Source organism: Microcaecilia unicolor, chromosome 6 (genome assembly GCF_901765095.1).
Source record: "Microcaecilia unicolor chromosome 6, aMicUni1.1, whole genome shotgun sequence".
Taxonomy (NCBI): domain Eukaryota; kingdom Metazoa; phylum Chordata; class Amphibia; order Gymnophiona; family Siphonopidae; genus Microcaecilia; species Microcaecilia unicolor.
The window spans coordinates 58,638,996-58,664,266 of NC_044036.1; the positions used below are offsets into that span (position 1 = coordinate 58,638,996).

The 25,271-nt window shown below is 40.7% G+C and overlaps 1 protein-coding gene across 17 annotated transcripts in view; it reads left to right on the plus strand.

The window, feature by feature from the left end:
* Positions 1-25,271, plus strand: part of ADGRL2 (adhesion G protein-coupled receptor L2) — a 377,345-nt gene that overhangs the window by 229,649 nt on the left and 122,425 nt on the right. For all 17 annotated transcript variants that reach the window (XM_030207177.1, XM_030207180.1, XM_030207178.1 and 14 more), the window contains one exon: positions 23,629-23,738. In XM_030207177.1, the coding sequence (XP_030063037.1) occupies positions 23,629-23,738 (110 nt within the window). The remainder of the gene's footprint in view (positions 1-23,628; positions 23,739-25,271) is intronic.

The following is a 25,271-nucleotide window of genomic DNA, read 5'->3' on the forward strand; positions in this document are numbered from 1 at the left end:
TAACCGCTAGGCCACTCCTCCACTATTAGGTGATAGTGTGCACCTAAGGCAGCAAAAAGACTGAGTACTGTAGGGTGTTCTCAGGCATCTCATAGTAACTTTGAAATCTGCACGTGCTAACTGCACGTTTAAAAATATTCTCAAAATTGTTTTTGAGGGGATATGTCAGGGGCGGAGAGTGGGTGTCCTGTGCTAACCAGTTAGTGCATCTAAATTACTGCGTGCTAACTCGTCAGTGCACAGATACTGCATGAGCCCTTGCTACCTAAAAAAAGGTGGTGGTAAGTGCTCGCACGATAATTAAAAAAAAATGATTGTGCTCTAATGGCAACATTTGTACATGGCCATTCATGCAAAAAAATAGAAAAGGATTTTTATTTTCATGGTAAAAATGGCCTTAGCATGCAGGAAAGGCCTACATAATAGTAGATGATGGCCGATAAAGACCTGTATGGTCCATCCAGTCTGCCCAGCAAGATAAACTCATAGCAAAAGTACGCTACAATACCTCATAAGTATACTTGATCTTGATTTGTCCTTCCCATTTTTAGAGCACAGACCATAGAAGCCTACACGGCACTAGCCTTGTTTCCCAACTACTGAAGCTATCATCGAAGCCCCACTCCAGCCCATCCAAATGTGTCCAGCCACGATCAGGGCACAGACCATAGAAGTCTGCTGTCACTGGCTTTCCTTCCCAATTATTAGAGTTGCCTTCTAAGCACAACTAATCCCCTCCCCTTAGGCCTATTCTACTGCTGCTTAGTAAAAGTACTCCTAAGTTTTTCCATGAAACCCTGGGCAATGTCTGCTTGAGTTATTTCAGCTAGAAAGGCAACAAAATTTCCCAAGGTTACTTAAAATAAAAAGTATAGAGCTCTTGCATGTTGTCTCTTGAGCCTTATCTCTAATATAAAAGGCACCTCCAACGTTCTAATTGAAGCCTCCAACCCGGAAACTTGAGGTGGCATAGATATCCAGTTTAGCAAGTACACAAAGGAAAAGAGAGTTGCAAGTAAAGCAATTAACTCCTGCTACAATTGTTTTCTCAGGCACCTGGAGTGGTTGTTGCCCTGGGTGATTAACAAGGTCAGCTGGAGTAAAGCAATTAACTCCTCCCAGAGCCTTGCTCTGGGTTATTAACAAGGTCAGCTGGAGTGCACAGGTTGGGGGGGAGGGAGACCCTGGAACTGGGAGGGAGGAGGGAGTGATGGGCCGGGCCCCTGGCACACACTCTGAATGATTCTCATGCATACACTATCACTGTCAGAAGCACTCGCACCCAGACACACACACACACACACACACACACTCACTCTCTCTCTCTCTCTCTCTGACACAGTCAATCTCACACATACTCTCTCAAGCATACACACTCCGAGGAAAACCTTGCTAGCGCCCGTTTCATTTCTCAGAAACGGGCCTTTTTTTTACTAGTTACATATAAATAGGCAAGCTACGAAAAACCCCAATGATTATGATGTTATATTTATTATTGACTATTTTGGTTCTATATATTTTTTATTAATCATTTATTAAACCTAAAATACTCTTTCTATTTAATTGGGGGGGGGGGGGAATCCTCGAGTTTCATAAGCTTAGGAGCCACGATACTCATAAATCCGGCCCTTTTGCCCCTCCTGTTTAATATATACTACATAATATTGTGATTTGTTTGCCTTTGTGACTGAGATAGCTCAATCAGGTGCTACCCAAAGTTCCATTAAAAAGTGTGGCATTTTGGGGACTATCTTTTTTGATGCTGCTTTTAACTCCTAACCCTTATTCACTTGTTCAGAACCCTTATTTTATCATCCTCACTTTTAATATTCCCTTATCTCTTATTTGGCCTGTTTGTCTGTCCTAATTAGATTGTAAGCTCTGTTGAGCAGCGGCTGTCTTTTTCATGTTCAAGTGTACAGTGCTGTGTATGTCTAGTAGCGCTATAGAAATGATAAGTAGTAGTAGTAAGTAGTACTATACAATAGGAAGAATACATATGGAGTACTGTTCAGTTGTCAAGATTGCAATCAGCAATGACTTGTTGTTTTATCAGTTTCTTCCTGCTGACAGCCAGGAACTTATTTCAAGGAAAGGGTGTGCTTGAAATGTAATGCTGTATTATGTATAACTAAGTAAAGGAGGGGAGGGGTTCATTGTATACACACATGTAGCTCCCACAGAGATAGACAGTTTAGAGAAACAGATGAGATTATGTGTATTTGAAAGTTAAACATGACTTAAGATTCTCATTGAACTGGCAGAGTTGAACCACATGTCTTTTCTGATGTCTCTTTCTCAAGTGAACTTGCCAGACTGTTGTAGTCAGGTGAGGGTATAATTGTACCTCAGTAGTCACTCCTACCTACCAATGTAGCAAAACATTCTCACAGCTGTGAAACATACCTATTTTTAGACAAAAATCATTATAGTTTGGAGAATGCAGGAAACTGTGGTTTTATTTTTTATTTTTTAAAGGAGATGTAGGTTTGCAAGAATAATATTCAGAAATTAGACAGCTGTTCAGCTTTGAATGTGTTTTAAATAGCTTTATAAGAAGTGGATACTACAAGATTTCTTAAGATGAAAAAATCGATTTTGGAAATGTTGCTTGAAAACTGTGAGAATAAATTTACAGATAACGGAATCTTAGCAGAGATTGGGTGGCAACGCAGGTAGTTGGGAAGCAAAGCCGGTGCTGGGCAGACTTATATGGTCTACGCCCTGAGAAAGGCAAGGACAAATCAAACTTACATATACATATAAAGTATCACATACCATGTAAAATTAGTTTATCTTGTTCGGAAGACTGGGTGGACCGTACAGGTCTTATCTGTCATTTACTATGTCGGGCTCATTTTCGAAAGAGAAGGACGCCCATCTTTCTACATAAATCGGAAGATAGACGTCCTTTTCCCAGGGTTGTCCAAATCGGCATAATCGAAAGCCGATTTTGGACATCCCTAACTGTTTTCCGTCACAGGGACGGCCAAAGTTCAAGGGGGCTTACTGGAGACGTAGCGAAGGCGGGACTTGGGCATGCCTAACACTTGGACGTCTTTGACCCATAATCGAAAGAAACAAGGAAGGACATCCCTGACGACCACATGGACGACTTTACCTGGTCATGTTTTTCTTACAACCAAGGCACAAAAAGGTGCCAGAAATGACTAGATGACCACCGGAGAGAATCGGGGATGACCTCCCCTTTACTCCCCCAGTGATCACTAACCCCCTCCCACCCTCAAAAAATATCTTTAAAAATATTGATTGCCAGCCTCAGATGTCATACTCAGGTCCATGACAGCAGTATGCATGTCCCTGGAGCAGTTTTAGTGGGTACTGCAGTGCACTTCAGGCATATGTTTGTGGAAGGAAACAGCGAGCCCTCCAGAATCCACCAGAAACTCACTGTATCCACATCTAGGTGCCCCCTTCACCCTTAAGGGTAGTGGTGTACAGTTGTGGGTAGTGGATTATTTGGGGGGGGGGAGTTGGAGGGGGGCTCAGCACACAAGGTTAAGGGAGCCTATGTACCTGGGAGCAATTTATGAAGTCCACTGCAGTGCCCCCTAGGGTGCCCAGTTGGTGTCCTGGCATTTCAGGGGGACCAGTGCATTACAAATGCTGGCTCCTCCCACGACCAAATGGCTTGCGTTTGGTTGTTTCTGAGATGGACGTCCTTGGTTTCCATTATTGCCGAAAATCAGAAATGACCAAGTCTAGGGACAACCAAATTTAAGGATTTGGACATCCCCGACGGTATTTTCGTAACAAAAGATGGACGTCCATCTTGTTTCGAAAATATGGGTTTCCCCACTCCTGGGTCAGGACGTTTTGCAAGGACGTCCATATCAAAACATGGACGTCCCTTTCGAAGATGCCCCTCCACGTAGCCTAGGGGACCTTTTACACCTCTGCGGTGTTGGCAAGCACCAATCTGCACTACCACTGGCCTACTCTACTGCAGGAACGCGATGGGAAATGTTTTATTTTTAGCACCAAGGGTTTATCAGGTGGTAATCAGGCAATGCTGTACACAGCCTGGTTACCGCCAGGTTATTGCAGGAGCCCTTACCACTTCCTAAATAGGAGGCGGTAATGGCGCCCCCAGGAAATAGCCTTGTGGCAAGTGTGTACTTACAGCACAAACATTTCCTTTTTTTCTGCCTTTTATCCACTGCGTTAATAGGGGTCTCAGCCCACAGCAAATCATGTGGCAGCACCACCACAGGGCTCCTTTTACCGTACATATATGTATGTAGAGGGAGAGAGAATTCTGTGAGATTTCTGACAAGTTTAGAGAAAAAAGTTGCTAGATCCCCTTGAAACTTGCTGGTGTGGTGTTGCATATTAACTCTCAAAAAAAAGAAAAAACCCAGGGGGGATAAGATGAAGTTATCTTAAGATACTAAAATTAATTCAACTGATGCCATGCATTTGGATCTCTTGGGGATTTGCTGAGCTATGCAAATGAGTCACCACCATAACGCATTGGAATCAGCAGAGATTTAGCTGCAGTTCATAGCTCCAGTTGATGAAATTCATAACCAAAAAAAGGGGTATTCTCCAGGGTGAGTTTACAAAAACCAATTTATTCTTTTTTATCCTGTAAAACTCATCTTGGATGCAGGTTCTTTTGCATTATTACAAACTCTAATCCTCTGAGTGGGTAATTAACGGACCAGAAAAGCCATTTGTGGAAAGCGAGAGCTATAAGGGTGAAAATATTTCTCCTCTGAATGATCTTTAAGGAGTAAATAATTACAAGAGAGAGAGGTTTGGGATGACCAGTCTAAATCTGAGCATAATTAGGAGGAACAGGGACTGAAAATCGAAGTACTTGGCATGTGTGACAATTCTCATATCATAACAAGACTAATTAAATATTTAAAAGCCAAAATCAACTCACTATTCAAAGAAAAATTACCTGCCACTAAAGGGTCTGCAACTTTGCAGATAATTAGCATGGGTTATTGGGGGAAAAATTGCATATTGGTTCCAAGGTTTCACAAGGTCATAACTTACTGTGCTGTTTCTTTTATACAGTCTGATAACAAGTTTCTTGCTAATTTAATCTAAGCACAGCATCCCATACTGATTTTCTGTTCCACTGGTTAAAAATGTGATTGCTTATGGAAGTGTGTACCACCAAAGACAAACACTCAAATAGTTGTTGGAGAATAATTTCAATATCACTTTGTTTTTTCTCTTTCTTCAGAAAATATTGAAAGACTACTTCATGATCCAATAGTATGATACGGCAGCTTTTTGCTTTATATTCATATATATACAGGCACATGTGTATCTAAACATACTTCACTTTTAAGTATGTAAGATGCTGGTGATATTTGTATGACTTCCTTTATTAAATAAATATTCAGATTTGCTAATGAATTTGAGCAGTGCTCACTCAAATTGATAAAACCTAACCATGCTATTGAGACTAAATTGGTTAAATTTAATTTGGATTAATCAGACTTGGTCATACAATTGTTAAATATCGGGGGATTCTGAAATACCATGCCATAATTTCTCCAGTATTGTTGACCTTTTCAAAGTTACAGCTGTTTCAGTCAAAACATAGTCTGTTTTCAGTAAACTTGGATAACTTATAGGCTGTTTGTTTGTTGGATAATTATATTATGGCAGCCAAAGAAGACTTAAATATTTGTCTAATGTAAACGCAAAAAGAAATAAAGAGTAAAAATATACAGAAACTACACCACAAAAATGTATAATATATAATAAATTAAATAAATTTAAACAAAGGAAACCTCAAGCGTTCCGGGTGCCTACAGAGACGTTCTACCCTTTAACAGACTCGTCATCATAGGTTTCAAGATAACCTGTGAAAAACAACTCCATAATGGAGAAAAAAGCGCTGTAGCAAAAAAAAAAAAAAAAAACAGAGGAAGTTTTTTTTTACTCAATAATGAAGTCCATAAGATGTCTAAGATGTGAAATGTCCGACATTTTAGAAAGGAATTCAGCATGAAATGGCCCTTTTACTAACAGGTTGCCAGAACTACTGGAGGCCCAACGCAGGTTCTGGCGGTAGTTCCACCCCCAGTGTGCGCCATTTCTGATGCTACTGGAAATATTTTAAAAAAAAGTATTTGCACAAGGGGTTACCCGGTGCTAATTGGACAGTGTTGCATGCTGCTCGGTTACCAAGCCTTTACCTCCACCTCAATGGGTCATAAGTTCAAATGGACTCCCCTTTTTCCTGCCAGCTTTGTTCAGTTAAAATACTTAAGACCACTATTATGAGACTTTAGACTAGAAGCAGACGTTGAGGCAGTTAAATGTGGTAGGAAGTGGTGTGACAACTTATTAGATGTTTGCTGCACTGTGCCTCTGTCCTCATAGTACAGAGTCTTTGGGATCCTTACTATCCTCTTTCTTCTCCCCCCCCCCCCCCCCCCCCCCCCCAATATTATGGCCACTTCCTTAGAGTCCCTCCGGACCGGCCCAGAATGTGACTGATTTATGCCATTAATTCAAAGACATCTCCAAACTGGTAAGAAAATGAGTTGAAGCTTCTCCTATTCACAATAATTGTTTTAACATGTAAAGATAGTCTTCACTGATCAACCATTATACCTGTCTATTTTTGGTTTATTTTACTTTACAAACCTACAAGAGATTTATGGGGCACTAAGATCTCCCCACATTTAACTCTGCATTGTTCATAATGCCCTTCCTGAATAACCTGTCCACGCCCATTCTCCACCCTTGGCACACCCCTCCCAAAAATATTATTGAAAAATAAATAATGCAAGCATGTGAATATTGTGGTGAAAGTGTTTTTTCAAAGGTGTTTAGGACGCGTCTGCATAGTTCCTCCTTCCAGCCATGATTTAGATTGTGGATATGTGTATTTAATTATATGTATTTGATTCTTTTAGATCCCATAAAATTGTAGTGCATGCAGAATTAATTTTGTGCACATAAACCCACAAATTAACATGTCTACAATCAGTATGTACATTTTAAAGAAAAAAAATCAAATGCATGCACAAAAAAATGTTCTTTAATATAAATATGTGAAACTTAAATATAAAAACTTCAAAAAATTGTGACAAACTTGGGGGGAAAAAAAAGACCTAAAATGGTTTGGACAAGAACACTCCTATGTGACACCCTGTAATCTGTTTAGCTCTTGAAGCTTAAACTGAAGGGCATGTGGAGCACACCTGGTAGAGAGCAAGGTGTCACTGGTCGTCTGCTTATTTTAGAAGGATCCCAGCTGTTGTATCTGTTTAATTTTTTTTTGTCAAGTTGTGTTCCTGTGTTCTTTGAAATTCTTATATGTGCCTATCCTTGCTCTTTCCAGAATATTTCCTTGTGAATTTTATTTTTTTGCACAGCTGTGAATTTAACATAATTGAAGTCCATATTGTTGATACATCTATAAACAAGACACTAAAATGGAAAATCAATTTGTAGATAGCAAGGTTTACATTCAGCAGTGCTAAACTCAAGTTGAACATATATTAAATGTTTCTAGGGCATTAAAAATGTTGGATGCTTTCTGCTTTGGTTAGTAGAATGACACATTGTGAAATCTAAAAGCATTTAACCCTACTGTACTTCGGTTTGGAGTAGCAAACATAAGTTGGAAAATGCACACTTAGGAAGATAGTTTAGCACACTGTAAAGTGTGCTAAACAGCAATAGTTTGCATTATTGTACAGTAATCCACATTGGTTCAGGTTACCGCAGGTTACCTAATAACAATATGCAAAGCATGCAAAACACATCACTATGTAAATGCTAATGTGCTCCTAATGCAGCAAAAATGGGCTAAATTAGGATGCGCTAAAGCGTCCTGTGCTAGTTTTGTCATCTTATGCGCTAACCTCCAGATTCAACATAGCTTGACTTAAGTTGTGTGCGCAAATCTAGTTGTAGTCTGGATTTGTGCATGCAACTTAATTAGCTAACTAGCCAATCAGTGCTGATAACTGCCAATTAAGCAATTAACACTGGCTTTATCAAAATTTACCCGCACAACTGTCTAAGCATATTCTGTAAAGTGATGCGTGTAAATTCTAAGTCGCATAGTTGAAAAGCGGGCTTGGAATGGACGGTTAAATCTATGCGTGCTGTTAGAATACACCCAGTCCGCACGTAATTTAGGCTTTCAGCATTTACACCAAGTTTTACTTGGTATAACTGGCCTTGACTAATTTAGTGGCGTGGAAGGGTGATGGGTGTATTCTATAAACTGGAGGGTCATGTCAGGGATGGAGAATGAGCATGAATGTGCTAACCAGCTAGCATGCTGACATTACCACCATGCTAACTAGTTAGCATGTTTGTAATGCAAGAGCCCTTAGCACCTTCTAAATAGGAGGTAGTAAGTGGCTCTGCGTTAATTTTTTAAAATGCCCACCACTAATGCTAACACCACACTGCCAGAAATGTAACAATTAGTAAAAAGTCTTTTTTGATTAGACTAGAAATGGACTTAGGGGCCCTTTTACTAAGATGCATTAAAACGTGACCTGCGCTACTTTTTGTCCGTGATTTTCTTGTGCACTCAGGCCACCTCTTAGCACGACTACATTCTATTTACGGTATTAATGGACAGATGCTAAGTTCCAAATTAGCGCCTGGCCATTTACCACCTGAGTCCTTACCGGGTCCTAGTTATTTAGCGGTAAGGGCTCATACGCTAGCCCCTCGGTAATCAGGCAGCGCAAGGCCATGCTGCCAATTACTACCAGGAATGCTCCCCGCAGTAGAAAATAGAAAATACTTTTCCATTACAGGAAACTGCATGCTAACTTCAGAACTACCACTGGGCTCCTGTTCTGTCCCAGTGGTAGGGCCAATTTGGCGTGTGGTAGCTCTACTGCGCCCATGTAAAAGGGCCCTTTAGTGCATGCGATAGGCCTACATAAAGATACGCTAAGCCCATTTACCAGCATAACTTAGTAATAGAACTCAGTTATTATTGAGCCCTTTTACTAAGCTGCGCTAAGTATCCTACTGCTATTTTCAGTATGTAGATTGAAATCTCCCATGATCACCATCCTAGGGTAATTCAGGATCACTTGTGTAATCAGTTAAGGAAAAAATGTATGGGGGGGGGGGAATTCAAGATGGCTGCCGCACCGGACGATTGTTGAAACGCTCTGGATGTTATGAGCTGAAAACACTCTTTTTTCCTTGGTAAAATGCCTCATACTAAACGTAAGGGAGTGTTGAGATTAGTGCCTCCACCTACCTCAACCCCCTCCACGGCTCAAACATCGCTGGACCGTTTCCTCTCCGGTGCCTCCAGAACTATACGGGGAGAGGATCCCATTGCGGGAAGGACTGGAGAAGCAGCCCCCCTGCCGGGAGAGGAAGTCTCCCTGTCTCCACCATCTCTTTCACAGATCCCTCTCAGCCCGGCGTCGAGAGCAGCCCTGGAGGGAAACCCCATCGACTCTGACGATGTGTCGATAGAGGCTTCCAGTGAGGACCCAGGCATGCAGGCTACGACTCGGGGAGCTGGAGGAAGCATTGCTTCTGTAACACAGACCTCAGAGGTGACTCTACAAACACTAAAGGTGATGTTAGACCGGATTGCTACCATGTTGCAGAAGACTAGGGTAATTCAGGATCACTTGTGTAATCAGTTAAGGAGTTCTTGCACAGATAATGTGTTACGAGGTGCTCGATATACCATGAGCAGCCAAATTGGTTTCTCCTTTTCTAGCTGGATTAAAAGAGATTCTGATTCATTTAGCTGGGGGATGGCAATTCTGCGTAGTTTCATTGTATCCCGCATCAGAACTGCTACTCCTCCATCCCGCGGGAGGGCATTCCAAGCATTCACGGAGAGAGTGGTGGATGCTTGGCATGGCCTCCCGCGGGAGGTGGTGGAGAGGAAAATGGTAATGAAATTCAAACATGCGTGGGATAAACATAAAGGAATCCTCCTCAGAAGGAAGGGATCCCCAGAAGCTTAGCCGGTGGTTGGAGGCAGGGCTGGTGGTTGGGCGGTGGGGATAGTGCTGGGCAGACTTATACGGTCTGTGCCAGAGCCGGTGGTGGGAGGCGGGGCGGGTGGTTGGGAGGCGTAGGTAGTGCTGAGCAGACTTATACGGTCTGTGCCCTGAAAAAGACAGGTACAAATCAAGGTACAGGTATACACAAAAAATGGCACATGTGAGTTTATCTTGTTGGGCAGACTGGGTGGACCATGCAGGTCTTTTTCTGCCGTCATCTACTATGCTACTATGTAACAACGCACCTAAATTTGAGCATGCCGACAAAATACCCATTTCCCTGCCCATGGCCATGCCTCTTTTGAACTGCGTGCTTTAGAATTTAGGTGCAGTTCATTATAGAATACGCTTACCGCGTTAATGCGTGTAAATTCTGATTCACAATTAGTGCTCATTATTGCCTGTGCTGTTAAAAATGCTGATTCGCTTGTTGAGCCAATTAAATTACACATGTGCATTGTTATGGAAGGCGTTTAGATTTCAGCGCGGAACACTGGGCACAATATATAGAATCCAGCAGATAGTGTTACCAGCGGACAACATTCATTTCAAATGACAGCCTTTTCCTAGATTAAAGCATGAAATATATTATCTAAGAAAAGTCCTGGTTTAATAGTCAATTGCTTCTACCAAAAAGTCAGTAGAAACTTCCTCTGGCAAGGATGCCAAATTTCCGAGTTCCAGGCTGGAGGTTTTTGAACAATCCTGGATTGCTGAGCACCCTATCCTGGGACCTGCAGCTCTGATTTCAGTGGACAGAATCAGGCAGTACAAATTCCACACTGCTTTGGGATATAAGTTCAAAACCAGGATTGGCCAAATAATTTCCAGCCTGGAACTGGATAACTTGGCTCATTTCTTCTTTGTGGGATGACAAAAATAAGGAAACCTGCTCAAAATTATTTTAAGAAATGTGTATACAAATATTTATATACACACACCATAAATTTTTGGATAGTGTTTCAAGGGGTAAGGGGAAAATTATCCACAATACTTAATATTTCATCCCTGTCTAGCAGGGATTCTCAATCCAACACCCAGCCAATAAGGTTTTGGGATATCCACAATGACTGTGCATGAGATAAATTAGCATGTGCTGCCTCCATTGTATGCAGGGCTGGTAACAATGCTTATTGGTAAGAATTATTTTCTGTGAGTTTGTAGAGAGCAAACTACATTCCAAAGTGTGCATAGATGGCAGGGCACATTGTTGCTGAAAATGAGATTTCTGAACAAAATCTATATCAAAGAGAGAAACCATTTTGACTAATAACAATTTATCATTTAATTTAGCTCACACCTATTTCATTGATAGCTCCAGGCAAGTTGAATTCAGATACAGTTTGTGTTTCCAATTAGCTTACAATCCAAGAATCTCAATTACTAATGTGCATTACACACATTAATGCGCTAATTCAAGTTAAGTGCATAATTAATAAGTAAGCCCCATTGAGAATCATGTGGCTTGTCTAACATGCATTAAATTGCATTACTGTGCATTAACTGGTTAATGCATGGTACAAAATGATTTTCAGAGTAAAGCATGATCAGAAATTGCCATAGGTCCTATTTCCGCTCCCTGTACCCAATGAAACCAAGATTGGGCGATCAAGATGTAATCTATCCTCGACAAAGTGCTTTAGAGAGATATGTGTAGTCCAGTGCAGAGGGGTGCAACTGCTGCCATGGGTCTAGAAGATCTAGTTTTACAAAGGTGTGGCAAACCCATGCCCCCCCCCCCCCCCCCACTGCAGGACCGGGCCTTGATGGGATCAAACACTTGGTTAAAATCCCCCAACATCAGTCAGGGGGCGTCAAGAGTACTAAAGGCGTAGATTTAGCAATTGGGGGAAATGTTTATAATTATTATTTATGTCATACACAGCACAGAGATAAAACTTGTGGCCCTGATAGTTAATGTGGAGCACCAAGTAGTGCCCCTCCCCATCCTTGTCCACCAAACAGGTTTGTCAGAGCAGGCCTTTCCGTATAGCATTATGTTTTAAGTGGGACAAAATCGTTTTATTGGAGAAGAGATCCCCAGCACATTCCAGGAAGCAATATGTGGGATAAGGGAGCTAGCCAGGACCCTGAAGCAAAAGATGTACACCAGGTAAGCTATGAGATATTAATAGTTGCTCCAACAGTATAGCAAAGCACAAATCCAGCGCCTGCACCATGCCGCTGTAATCTCAGGCACAAGATCACACTGTCTCAGGGACTGCAAGGCATGTGGGAACTCCGCCATCTTGTCTTCTTGCCAGCAGCCCCACATCCCCTCTCATCTGGGAAGTCTAGACGCCATCTGAGGGGCAGATCCGGGTCAGATATTTGTTCATATGCTTTACCAAGCCAAGTAGGTGAGGGTTTGGACCAGTAAACAATGCCACATGGTAAAGATTAATAACGATTGAGAGGGGGGGTCCCTGAGTAGCTCGTTCAAATGCACCTGTGGCATCTCTGATCCAGCTGTTTTTTGAATCAAGATGATCTTCTCTATATTCAATACAGTATATTGAGCACATATCTATTATACTTGACAGCAAAGGATTACTGTGTAGCCCCTGAAGCAGCCCTGTTGGGCGAAACACGGCCTGTGTCGGGCTGTTTTTGTGCGTGTATACATATATTACAATTGTTTATATTAATAAATCACATTTTGTTTGCCTAGGGACATTTTGGGGGCATTCCAGGGGTGTTCCTAAATTTTGTGCATGTACATATAGAATCGCGCCTAACTGCAGTTGCCTACAACTAGGCCTGCTCATAGCAGGTCTCCTACAGTTAGGTGCAGTTATGTGCATAGTGCGACCCTATAAAGGACACTACCCCTTTTAGAATTGCACTAGCTGCATTAAGTTTTCAGCGCTTAATTTTAGGCGCTACTTAAAATTTGGCCCTTAAAGTCTAAATTTACATATGGGCGATTAAGGGTCCCTTTTACTAAGCGACATTAGGTGCTAATGCTTGTCTAAGGCAGCAACAATGGCCTAATGTGAGATTCCCCAAACTGTTCTGGGTTAGTTTTCCATCTGCATGTGCTAAATTAATACGACCTCCAAAATAGGTGGTGGTAAGTGCTTCTGCATTAATTTTTTTAGTGCACAGCCAGAAATTCAACCATTAGAAAAAAGGGCTGTTTTAAGGCCATGCTTGAAATGGACTTAGCGCATATAACGGGAAAGATCTGCGTAAGGACACACTAGAGACTATATTCTGTATATCATGCCTAAAAAATTGGCGCAGAAACGAAATACACCTAGCCATAATCTGTAAAGTATGCCTAAATTTCCACGCAGTTTATAGAATACGCTGAGCGCCCGTCCTCGTGACTAAATTTTAGTCATGGGCAGTTAAATCAATAAAACTTTTTGTAAATGCTGATGCCTAAATTAGGCATGGACCTGTGTGTATTCTACAACAATGTGCATAGATTTTAGAAATGCCCACGACCTGCCCATTCCACACCCATGGCCATGCCCCTTTTTCAACTATGCGACTTAGAATTTAAAGGCATCATGTTATAGAATATGCTTGCACAGTTGTGCATGTAAGTTCTAATTAATGCCTATTAGTGTCAGTGATAGCTTGTTCACTGGCAATTATCGGCACTGATTGACGTGTTAACTAATTGTTGCATGCATAAATCCAGAATATGACCGGATTTGCACGCGCAACTTAAGTCGCGCTACATAGAATCTTGGGGTAACTGCTTAGGTTGCTTCAATGAAAAGGCCTAAGTCTTCTACCTGCCTCATCTCTATTTTTTTTTTTTTAATATTTAGATTATTTTTTTAATTGTAATGTGCATTGCAAAAAAAAAAAATCAAATAAGTATAAATATATTGCTGTCATGCCACAAATGCTCAGTGTTCATTGAAGAATAATGCAGGATTCCAGTGTGTTCTCTCAGAGCTCTTTTGTTCATATTTGGACACATCGTCTCTGCCAGGTGATCTATTCAGAAGAGTAATGAGCTAGAATAAAGCTGCTAATGTGTTAGCAATTGTTTTTCCCCAGCATTTATATTATATATCATAAAATAACGTGTAGTCACTTATCCCCAGACTTTCTTCCGTTTCCCAAGTTACATGACGTATCTAATGAAGAGTTGATAGCAGTACCTGACATGCTAGCACTGTTTTGGTTTTCTTTTCCTGCTATGATATAGTGAGTGTTTCATTTTAGTGTTGGAGTATTTGTTCAAGTCTGTAGATTTAGCATTTTTAATCTTCCTTAGAACAGTACTGAATAATAGCCCCTGGCAGGAGATAATGAAATTTTCTTAATTTATATTTTCAAGCGGAAGCCTCAATTGAAAATGGCATCCCCATGGCCTGGAGACATAAGCTCTAGTGCAAGTTTCAGGGGAGTTATAGTAATAATATAGTGCATGCGTTGACGGGGAATGATCGGACAGTGAAGAAGTAATTTAAAGAAGAAAAGAGAATGTACCAAAGCTTTATTGTAGCATATCTAATGATCTAGTGAAGATTTCCAATGGGTTTTGGAGCATGACAGGAGAAACTAATGTTATCTTGCCAAAACAGAAGCCCTTGCTTAATCAGCAGAACAAGACTATTGATTAAAGCACCTCGCACAATAGATTACACGGAATCTCATCTCCATACTTTTGCAGTTGGCAAAATGTAATAAGGAGCATCAGATAATCAAAGGAAGAGCAAAAGCAATTTGTTGGGCAGTGTACTAATCAAAATTAGTTGCAATGAAAACAAATTAGCATGGAAAAGTATTGCTGTTTATGTGGCCGAAACTTAATAGGACCATATATAAAATGATGTGGTTTTTTTTCTATTTATACTGGTTCGTAGAAAATATTTTGTTCATTTTCTAGCATTGTTTAAATGATTTTTGGCTTTCTGGTTGTCTGTTCTGTGGATGCTGTTTGTGGTTCTTTGGTTCCTGACAATAGTCCTTGCGATTCTGGTTCTTGGGTAGCCAGAATAGATGGGCTGACAGGGTTCTTTCACCAAAAGTATGTGAATATCTCTGTAGGGTGTTCATTGTGGATCTACATAAAACTAGACCTGCTGGTGGTTCTCAAGGGATGGATTTGAAAAGCTCTTCTCTGCTTAATGTGAATGTTTCCTGAATTGAAGTGGGTTATGTGTTGTTTTTTAACTGCTTTTGTGTTCAACTGCTTTACTGTCGCAATTCTAGAAATCTGTTATCTTTGCATAAGAAACATTATAATTCAACTCATTTTCATTCATTCCTCTCTACCAAATATTCAGAATGTGCATTCAACATGCTTGAAAACATTTAGGATATTCTCAATTGATTTAATGCATGTTAACCTATGAACTAATATGTGTTACATCCGTTAAAACACACTAACCTTTTTTGTTAAAACAAATAAGTGAAATGGCCCCCAAATCAGAAAAAAAAGTCCAAATGATTCAACAGCTTTTGCCCTGTACACATCACTCATATATGCAAACGCCCACCTCAATGAAAGGTCATTACTAACAGAATGCAATTGCTTTTAGTTTGGAACAATTATGTCATGTTAAATTATATTCATTCCTTCTATAATGCTTCAAAACGGTTGCTGTTTACATACCACCAGCCACTTGTAAATAAGGTTTATTGACTTGTAATTGACAAATTCACTGTCCTTAAGTTTTTGTAATTATGGTTTAGTCCCAAAATTAAATATTTTAATTATTTATAATGGCAATCGTTGCAGGCTTCAAATTTATATTTGTAATTTAATATTTTATGTTGTCATCTTAAAAAAATTAATAGTATCTTCTCAAATAAAATCTATCGGTACTTGAGACCAGTTGTTTTGCAGTCGACTTTGCTGTCGTATGTGTTTTAAGTAGCCCAGTAGCCATGCTCATATATATTGCTTTTCTTAGCTTGGCGGTGTCCTCTCTTTTGGTACTGCAAGCTAAATCAGAACTGGCCTTTATGATCTCATAACTTTGAGCCTTCATTCACAACTCAGATAAAACTGAATTCTTTATACCTGATTGCTTCAATCAATTTATCACCAATGAACATTAACGTATTACCTCCTTATCCCTTGTGACTGAAATGAACTGTTTATCCAACTTACTTTATAATTTACTGTAACATTTATGAACTTTAATGTAATACTACTTTGTAGTTCTCATTCCGGAAATGGCGATTGCCATTACGGCATAACATAAGCCACATTGAGTCTGCAGAAAGGTGGGAAAATGTGGGATACAAATGCAACAAATAAATAAAATAAACAAACTCCATAGTGGGGTTTTTTTTCCCTGTTGATGTTCCTCTCCTACTTCTTCCCCACTCTGGCTCCTTTCTAAGGATTGAACTAAGACCATGGCTCCCTCCAGAACTGGTTAATGTGGATGGCGTGACATATATATTTGTTTACTTATTAGGATTATTTACTACCTTTCAGAAGAAATTCACCCAAAGCTGTGTATAGCAAGATTAAGCCAAACGTAGGCAATAGACGGTTACTCAAATAACGATATGCATAATGGCATAATCTGCTAGTTACAGTGTCAACACAATACACATTATGAGATCTTAATAGACAGCATCAGGTATAAGCGGAAATGGAACATATAGGAGTAATATGGGTTATATAGAAATAAGGGTGACTAACTTAAGGAAAAATTGTATGTGAAATCAGAAAATATGCAGGAAAAGTATTTCAGCTAGAGAGGTGTGGATATGCAAGTTCTGCTACAGTATGTGCAGCTGGTGTTAGTCCTGGGTATGTCACTAGGTAGTTAGTTGCTTCTTCCATTAAAGGCTTGGGAGAAAACCAAGCTTTCACCTGCTTCCAGAGGTAGAGATAGTCTTGCATTAAGCAAAGTCTTTTTGGGAAGTACATTCCAGTGCGGGGGTTACTCCAGAGAAGATTCCTTGCCACTGTCACATCATGGGATTTTCTAAGGAGAGAGTGTGGTTAGGGATATTTCTTGGGAGGACCTTAGCAACCTTGGAGATGTGTAGAAGATTCAGTTCTTTAAGGGCCTTGAAGATTAGACAGAGTTTTATATTTTACTGTATATTGTAGTTTTCTCAGAAACGGGGTGATGTGCTCACATTGTTTATAATTTTCTATCAGTTGTGTTGCCACATTCTGAATCAGTTTGAGCTTGTGCAAACTCTTTCCAGTCACACCTATGTAGAGTCCATTGCAGTAATCTAGCCTTGATGTTATCATAGTGTGAAGCACTGTAACAAAACATGCCGTGATGTATGGAGAAAGACAGTGTAGTTGATACAGATGATAAAGGCAGCTCCTGAAGGTTGCTTGCATTTGGGGGATCAATTTGTTGAGTCTATCTGCACCCTATGGTCCCTGACTTGTGATTTAGAGGTAGATGCACTAAACGTTTTTCATCGTTAAATGAGCCCTCAGGGAAGAATTTCCTATCCTTTCCATGCACTTAAGCCTATTTGCCGACGACAGTAGCAGCTAACGAAAACGGAATGGAGATGAGCAATTAGTGTGAAAACCCCATTGAAACGACATGCACTAACCTTTTCCGATTGCCTTTACGCAGGAAAAAGGCAGGAAAACTAACGAGAGGTCTGGACCTCTCGTTAGGACAGCTCCGTGGCAGGAAAAAGTGTTAAGTGAAAAAATAAACAAACTTTGAGCCAATCCCAGCGCATTAGCAGAGCTAAAAGCGCTGTGATTGGTCCAAAGGACCTCAGAAAACACATAAAAAAATAAAAATAAAAAAAGGATCGGGAGGGGGCAAAGGCGCTCATCAGGAGCGTCCTGTACGGACGGCCTTGCCCCCCCCCCCCCGCTGCTCCCCACTTTCCGCCGCTCCCCCACCCCGAAAAAGCAAACTTCTAGAAGCCCCTGCCCCCCTCCCTTCCTCACTACTCTCTCACCTCAGCTCCGCCTCCCGACATCCTCCATCCGTGCCCCGCCCCCTTTTGGGGTCGTCGCCGCCATTCCCCTCCTCCATCGGGCCCCCCTTCCTCTTACCGGGCCCGTGCAGCGCCTCTCTCCTCTGTCCGAAGGCGCTGCACGGGCAAGAAGAAAGCTGAATCAGCTGATGCCTGCCTTCGCCTAGCTTGGATAGAGCGTCTTTCTCCTCCTGGGCCCGCCCCTGTCTGACGTCAGTAACCTACGTAGGTTACTGACGTCAGACAGGGGCGGGCGCAGCAGAAGAAAGACGCGCCATCGCGAAGGCAGGCATCAGCTGATTCAGCTTTCTTCTTGCCCGTGCAGCGCCTTCGGACAGAGGAGAGAGGCGCTGCACGGGCCCGGTAAGAGGAAGGGGGGCCCGATGGAGGAGGGGAATGGCGGCGACGACCCCAAAAGGGGGCGGGGCACGGATGGAGGATGTCGGGAGGCGGAGCTGAGGTGAGAGAGTAGTGAGGAAGGGAGGGGGGGCAGGGGCTTCTAGAAGTTTGCTTTTTCGGGGTGGGGAGTGGCGGAAAGTGGGGAGGGGGCAGGGGCTGCTAGAATTTTGCTTTTTCGGGGTGGGGGGAGCGGCGGAAAGTGGGGAGCAGCGGGGGGGTGGGGGGCAAGGCCGTCTGTACAGGACGCTCCTGATGAGCGCCCTTGCCCCCTCCCGACCCTTTTTTTTTATTTTTGTTTTTATTTGGGAGCCATGTGCTTGCGATTTGACTGTGTTTTGACTGTTTGTGGCATGCGCAGAGCAGCTAACATAACGCTTGGCTGCTCTGCGCAAGATTTGGGGGCCGATTAACGATGTGTATTGTGATTCTTTGATACATTGTACGTTTCACTACCGATCTCAGCATGTGTGACTTTTTTTTTTTGGTGCATTTTTCGTTATTTTAAAATCGTTAGGGACTTTAACGATTTTGATTTTTTTACGTTTGGTTGCTGCATCTGCCTCTTAATGGGGACTTTGTAGTTCCCAAAAGGGATTTTGGTATCAGGTATGTGACTGATAGGAATCCACAGGAGCTCAGTTTTATTTGGATTCAGGCAAAGTTTATAGTTTTTAGCCATTCATGAATTGCTTCTAAAACAGGTAAACTAATCTATTGGATGGCAAAGATCTATATCTGGATGCCATGTTTTGATAGTTTGAAGTATTAATGATCCCTCCTCTGGAGGTAGATGTGGAAATGAGGGGGCCTTTGCCTTGCGAGTAGCGGTTTTGAAAAGGATTATAGTTGCATGGACACCACCAGAAGTTAAGGGTTCCTTTGATATCCTACTGAGTTGGGGGACAATATTTGAGTGTTAGATTTTTGAATGTTACAAATTTTTTGGGACACGGTTAAGAGCATCACATTTTCTGAATTGTTCGCAATAAGATGACCAAAATATTAGCTTTTTTTCATTACTGTTTTTTTTCCTCTCTGTTATTGAGAGTTGTTTTCTACTGATGTTTTGCAATCTACTGGTCAGAGCCTGTGAGAGAAGCCCACAATTGAACTGTGTGTTTTTGTACAAGTTCAGCTAGTGGCTTGGGGTAGATGTTAAACAAAATAGGATACTTTCCTAACTTCCCACTCTACAAGTGAAGTTTAATCCCTCTCTTCTGTCTATATAGACAGACAGATCCTTCTGCGTTCACCTGGAACCTCTGCTGAGGCTAGCAATTAATATGTCACCTAGTAATGGTAGGAAAGGTGATGCTGGCAAGTTAATTAAAATAAATAAATAAATTAACAAGCTTATTATGAAGCCCTTTTACTAAACTGTGCTAAAAAGTGGCCTGCGATTTAGGTACCGCAAGGCTTCCCCATGTGCTGAGGCCACTTTTAGCATGGTTGTATAATACTTGCATTTTTCGTTTATTCTGTTAATGGTGATACACTAATTTCCAATTAGCACAGTGGTGGCCACGCTACCGATTACCATCAGGAATGCCCCCTGTGGTAAAATAAAAATAGAAAATTATTTTCTACCATGGGAAACTGCACATGACAACTTCTGAACTACCACCAGGCTCCCATGCTACCCAGGCATTAAGGCCAATTTGGCGCATGCTACCCATGCGATAGTCCTACCACAGCTTAGTAAAAGGGCCCCTTAATGCCTTTTTTTTTTTTTTTTATTTCTTTATTTATAATTTTAAATTTTTATACATTCAAGGATAAACCTTGTACAGAAATTCAGGTAGAAATCAATATCATATTATCCCAGAAAATTTCACATTATCCTAATTTTCATTAAGAATATTTAACAGAAATGGAATAATTAAGAAAATTATAAAATGTAGAATTATGAAAATTATAACCTTTCTTAGACCTCAATTAAGGCAAAAGGGGGAGAAAAAAAAGAATTAGAGAAGATTATATAAGCAATTTACGAAATAAAAATATAGGAATTCAGGCTACATATCCTCCAGTTATTTTCATTTCACTTGTTTCGTCTCTACAAACAATTTCAGTTGTTCCGGTGTAAAAAAGATGTATTTAGTTTGTCCCAATTTCACCACACATTTGCATGGGTAAGCAAGGAAAAAGGAAGCTCCTATATCTATAGTCTTTTGTTTTAACGTCAGAAATAATTTCCTTTTTTGTTGTGTAGCTTTGGTGATATCTGGGTAAATCCATATTTTGGAGCCATGAAAATGAGCATTCATATTTCTGAAGTAAAACTTTAAAATAGCGTTGTAATCTTGCTCAAATACCAGGGATATAATCACTGTGACTCTGTTGGTTATAATTTCTGTAGATTGTTCCAATATATCAGAAATATTTTGTAAGTTCAAGTTACCTTCTTCAGGACCTTGCATTCCTTCTCTGTTCTTAGGAATATAATATATTTTGTTTAGCGGGGGTATACCCTCAGGAGAGAAATGAAGAATTTCTATTAGGTATTTCTTAAAGGTATCAAGTAGGGTTATCCCCGCTAGCAGTGGGAAATTTAAGAGTCGGAGATTAAGGCGCCGATTAAAATTTTCAATTTGCTCAATTTTTTGCCTCATATTTGTTGAATCTTTCACCGTTGTATTTTTAAAGGCATTCAATACTTCAACCTCTTTCTGTAACGATTTTACTTGTATAGTTATGTCTTCTTTAACAGAGTCTACAGTCTGTTTTAGTTCCACAAACTTAGTATTTAAAGTTATTACATCACCTGCAGTCTGCTGAGTTGTTGTGGTGATTTGGTCCAAAATCACCTTCAATGTTTGTAGAGTCACCTCCGAAGTTTGTGCCATAGGGTTTGAATTCCCCATGGCTCCTCGAGTCGACAATTGTGCTCCTGGGTCCCCACTGGAGACTCCTTTCGGCCCGACTTCCGAGTCGTCGGGGTTTCCCGCCAGGGGCACCTTCGACATCGGACTAGGTGGGATCTGTGAGGGCGATGGCGGTGATAGGGAGATTTCCTCTCCCAGTGGGGCTACCGCTTCTCCGGATTTCCCCACAACGGGATCCTCTCCCCGTGTTCTGGAGGTACCGGGGAAAAAACGCTCCAATGAAGTTTGACCCGATACGGGAGTTGAGGTAGGTGGAGGCACTACCCGCAAAACACCCTTGCGCTTATGGGGCATTGTAAAGCAGGAAAAATAGAAGTTGTTCGGCACAGCTTTCATGGAGCGTTTTCATGTCCACCCGGTGTAGCAGCCATCTTCCCCTTAATGCCTTTTAAGAGGCAGTAAGTGCTCCAACACTAATATTTTTGCAGGTCGTGCATGCCACTGGAAACATTAACACAGGATTGCAAAAAGAAAAAAAACCCAAAAACCTATTTTAGGGAGGTGCTGGACATCTGTGGGAAAGTCCTGCATTAGAACACGCTAAACCCAATTCTTATCATGTTGGTCAAAGAGATCTTAAGTGAATTCTGCATATATCTATCCTTGTCTCACTGCAGCTCAAGGCTGCTTGTGGCTCTTGATATCACAACAATATAAGAGGTTCTCCCAATCAAAGTGTAGAAAAATGCTGGACCATCTTCAGGTAGGTATTCTCAAATCGTGTTTCTAAAAAGAACAGATAAGAACGCTACTGCCATATTGTAGTGATAGCTATCCACGTGCATAATGAATATTGTACCAGAAGCTTGACTTCAAACCATGAAACCCAATTCCCTGATGGAGCTATTATAGCGAAATGTAGCACTACGTTGGATCGGGTTCCTGTGGAGTTGTGGATTCAACTTGGAAATTTCTTAACTTTGAGATAAATGTTTGTTTCATTGAAATTTGAAACTGGAATGTTTGAAAGATAAGAAGAATTGATTCACATTGATTTGAATTATTTAGAATTATTTAAAGTGGAGCAGTTTGAAAACTAGATGTTGTTACTGAAAAAGACTTTCTGAAAACTCTTGGAAAAAAAAATGGGCCGATGAGGATTACTGGTGCTGGTACATGGTGTTTTATTTTTAGAAACACGAGTTGAGAATACTCACCTGCTGATGGTCCAACATTTTTCTAAATTTATTGATCACAGTTTGTGTAACTCTTGATGTCACAGTATTAGCTATTCAAGTAGGAGAAAGTAGAGGCTGGCCAAAGGACGATCTAACACAGAAAATGTTACTTAACAATACTTTATTACAGCATCAATAGAGGTACTCAACACAGTCCGTGTTCGGCAGCACAACCCGCTTGTCTCAGGGGGTCACAATCAAACTCTCTGTAGGCTAGAAAGGTGTGTAAAATGCTGGTACACCAAACTTTTATAGAGCACAAAAAACGGACATGGTCCATGTTTTGGCGGCACAACCCACCTGTCTCAGGGGTCACAATCGAACTATAAAAAATACATACATGTGTTTGTCGTACAAAAAATACAAAACTAAGCACATAAAACTAATTAAAAAACTAAACACATTTCTAGTCTACAGAGTTTTCGATTGTGACCCTTGAGGCAGGCGGGTTGTGCCGCCGAAACACGGACGTTGTTGGATCTCTCTACTGATTCTGTAATAAAGTGTATTTAAGCAACATTTCCTGTGTTGGATCGTCCTTTGGCCAGCCTCTACTTTCTCCTGCTCGTGCTGCTTTTCTGTAGAGGTTCTTCCTGCTTACTGTGCCTACAATATTAGCTATTCTCATTTTACCAGAGACTCTGCCCACATCATATGCTGTACTGTTTGAGCTTGCTGTAGGATCAGTTAAAATAATGAAAGACAAGACTATAAAACATGTTGCTATTTGTTATACTGGAGGCATACATTTCTATAAGTTGTTCCTTTTATGCAGACACCATATGGCCCTGACATCTCTAGGCAATATGTATTCTTGCCAACCATATGGATTCAAAAACAAGTCTATCTTGAGATGTAAGAATCAGCACCATTCCTTTTGGCCACTGTTGACGTGGCAGCCATATCTCACCCTCCCTGAGGACTGATCACTGCTCATGCTATTGAATAGTATCTGTTCGCATTTATTTAATGTTTGTGTGTGTGAACTTAAAAATATACTTGGCAATTTGACATGAAGCTACAACTAGATAGTTAATTCTGTGAATTCAGCATAATTAACCCAACTCGATTTTATGCTTGGAGTAAAATAATAAACCAATCTCCGCACTTATGGAAGTTGATTGGTCTAATGTTAACTGTTTTGATATTGATAAGCTTATCCATGTGCAAAACGTCAGCACTGTATTTTAGTACTTGTGAACTTACACATAAAAAAATCAGACATAAATTAATTATTTGGCTTTTGTTTCCTCATCAATATAGGTGCAACAATCGAACCCAATGTGTTGTGGTTACAGGGTCAGATGTGTTTCCTGATCCTTGTCCAGGAACGTACAAATATCTTGAAGTACAATATGAATGTGTCCCCTACAGTAAGTATAAGCATATTCCTTTCTGTTGACATTCACAATTAATATCAGGACAAAATATGCAAAAGCATTCTGCATGCGGAGCACACACAGACTAAGGCCTCCAATTTTCTTCAAGTGTGGGAAAAAAGCCATAGTGTGAACACGGCCAAGTGTCTGTCTGTGTTCTTAAGTGTTTGGCTTGTAAGGCTAGTATTTTTCTAGAAAACAAATCTGAATTAGCTATTCAGTATGCGACTAGAAATTTGTGCTTTTGCCCAATTTCAATTGCTGACAAATTGGTTTGGCTTTCAGTTTTTTAAAGAAGGAACTGACTTTAATTTTAATCACAAGTTGCTTCAAAGGCTACCTGCTGTTGTGGTTGCTTTACCTACTATTGAGAAAAGTGCCTCAGTTATTATGTAGGTTCATAAGATGTATTTGCTCTTTTTTCTGGAAGTTGCTGTCTCGTCATATACCATAAAATGACACAGGTTGGTGTTGTATATTTTAGGGGGAAATGACTTTCATAAGTTTAAAATTAGTTAGAATTCTTCTTTGATTATTCCTGACCTTTCTAATTGTAAGTTCTAGCTTCATTGTATAAAGTAATCATTATGATGATAAAATTTATTTTGTGTGTGAATGTAAGTACATTTATGGATATGTACATGTATATCACATGTGTATGCTTTATGTACCTTCATATCTGTATACATAAATGTATAGATTTAAAAATACATCTGTAAGCACAACATACGTATCCACACGTTTGTGTGTTTATGCGTGTAGAGAGAGAGAGAGAGAGATCTAGAAACAAGCAGACATTTTATCCATTCACCTGTGTATACAATGCAACTTATTTTTACCCAAATACATTATCAAAACTGTGATAAATTAGAAAACAGATAATTTCTTGCGCAAACAATATTAAAATAAATACAAAGAAGAGCTCATCTTACTTTAGCTTGCAAAGAGGTGGTTTGAGAAGTGGAGGAGTGGCCTAGTGGTTAGGGTGGTGGACTTTGGTCCTGAGGAACTGAGTTTGATTCCCACTTCAGGCACAGGCAGCTCCTTGTGACTGGGCAAGTCACTTAACCCTCCATTGCCCCATGTAAGCCGCATTGAGCCTGCCATGAGTGGGAAAGCGCGGGGTACAAATGTAGCAAAACAAAAAAAAAACACCAGCAATCCCAGAGCAGAAAAACATTGCAACTTTTTAGATGAGCATTTAAACATGCAATAATGATAAGAACATAAGAATAGCCATACTGGGCTGGACCAATGGTCCATCTAGCCAGGTATTTTACTTCCAGCAGTGGCCAATCCAGGTCACAAGTATCTGGCAGAAACCCAATTAGTAGCAACATTCCATGCTACGAATCCCAGGGCAAGCAGTGGCTTCCCCATGTCCATCTCAATAACAGACTGTGGATTTTTCCTCCAGGAACTTGTCTAAACCTTTTTTTTAAACACAGATATGCTAACCATGAATGTCATTAACTCTTTCAGTCCTTGGCTGCTCTCAAGCAGATAGACAATGATGGCAGATAAAAG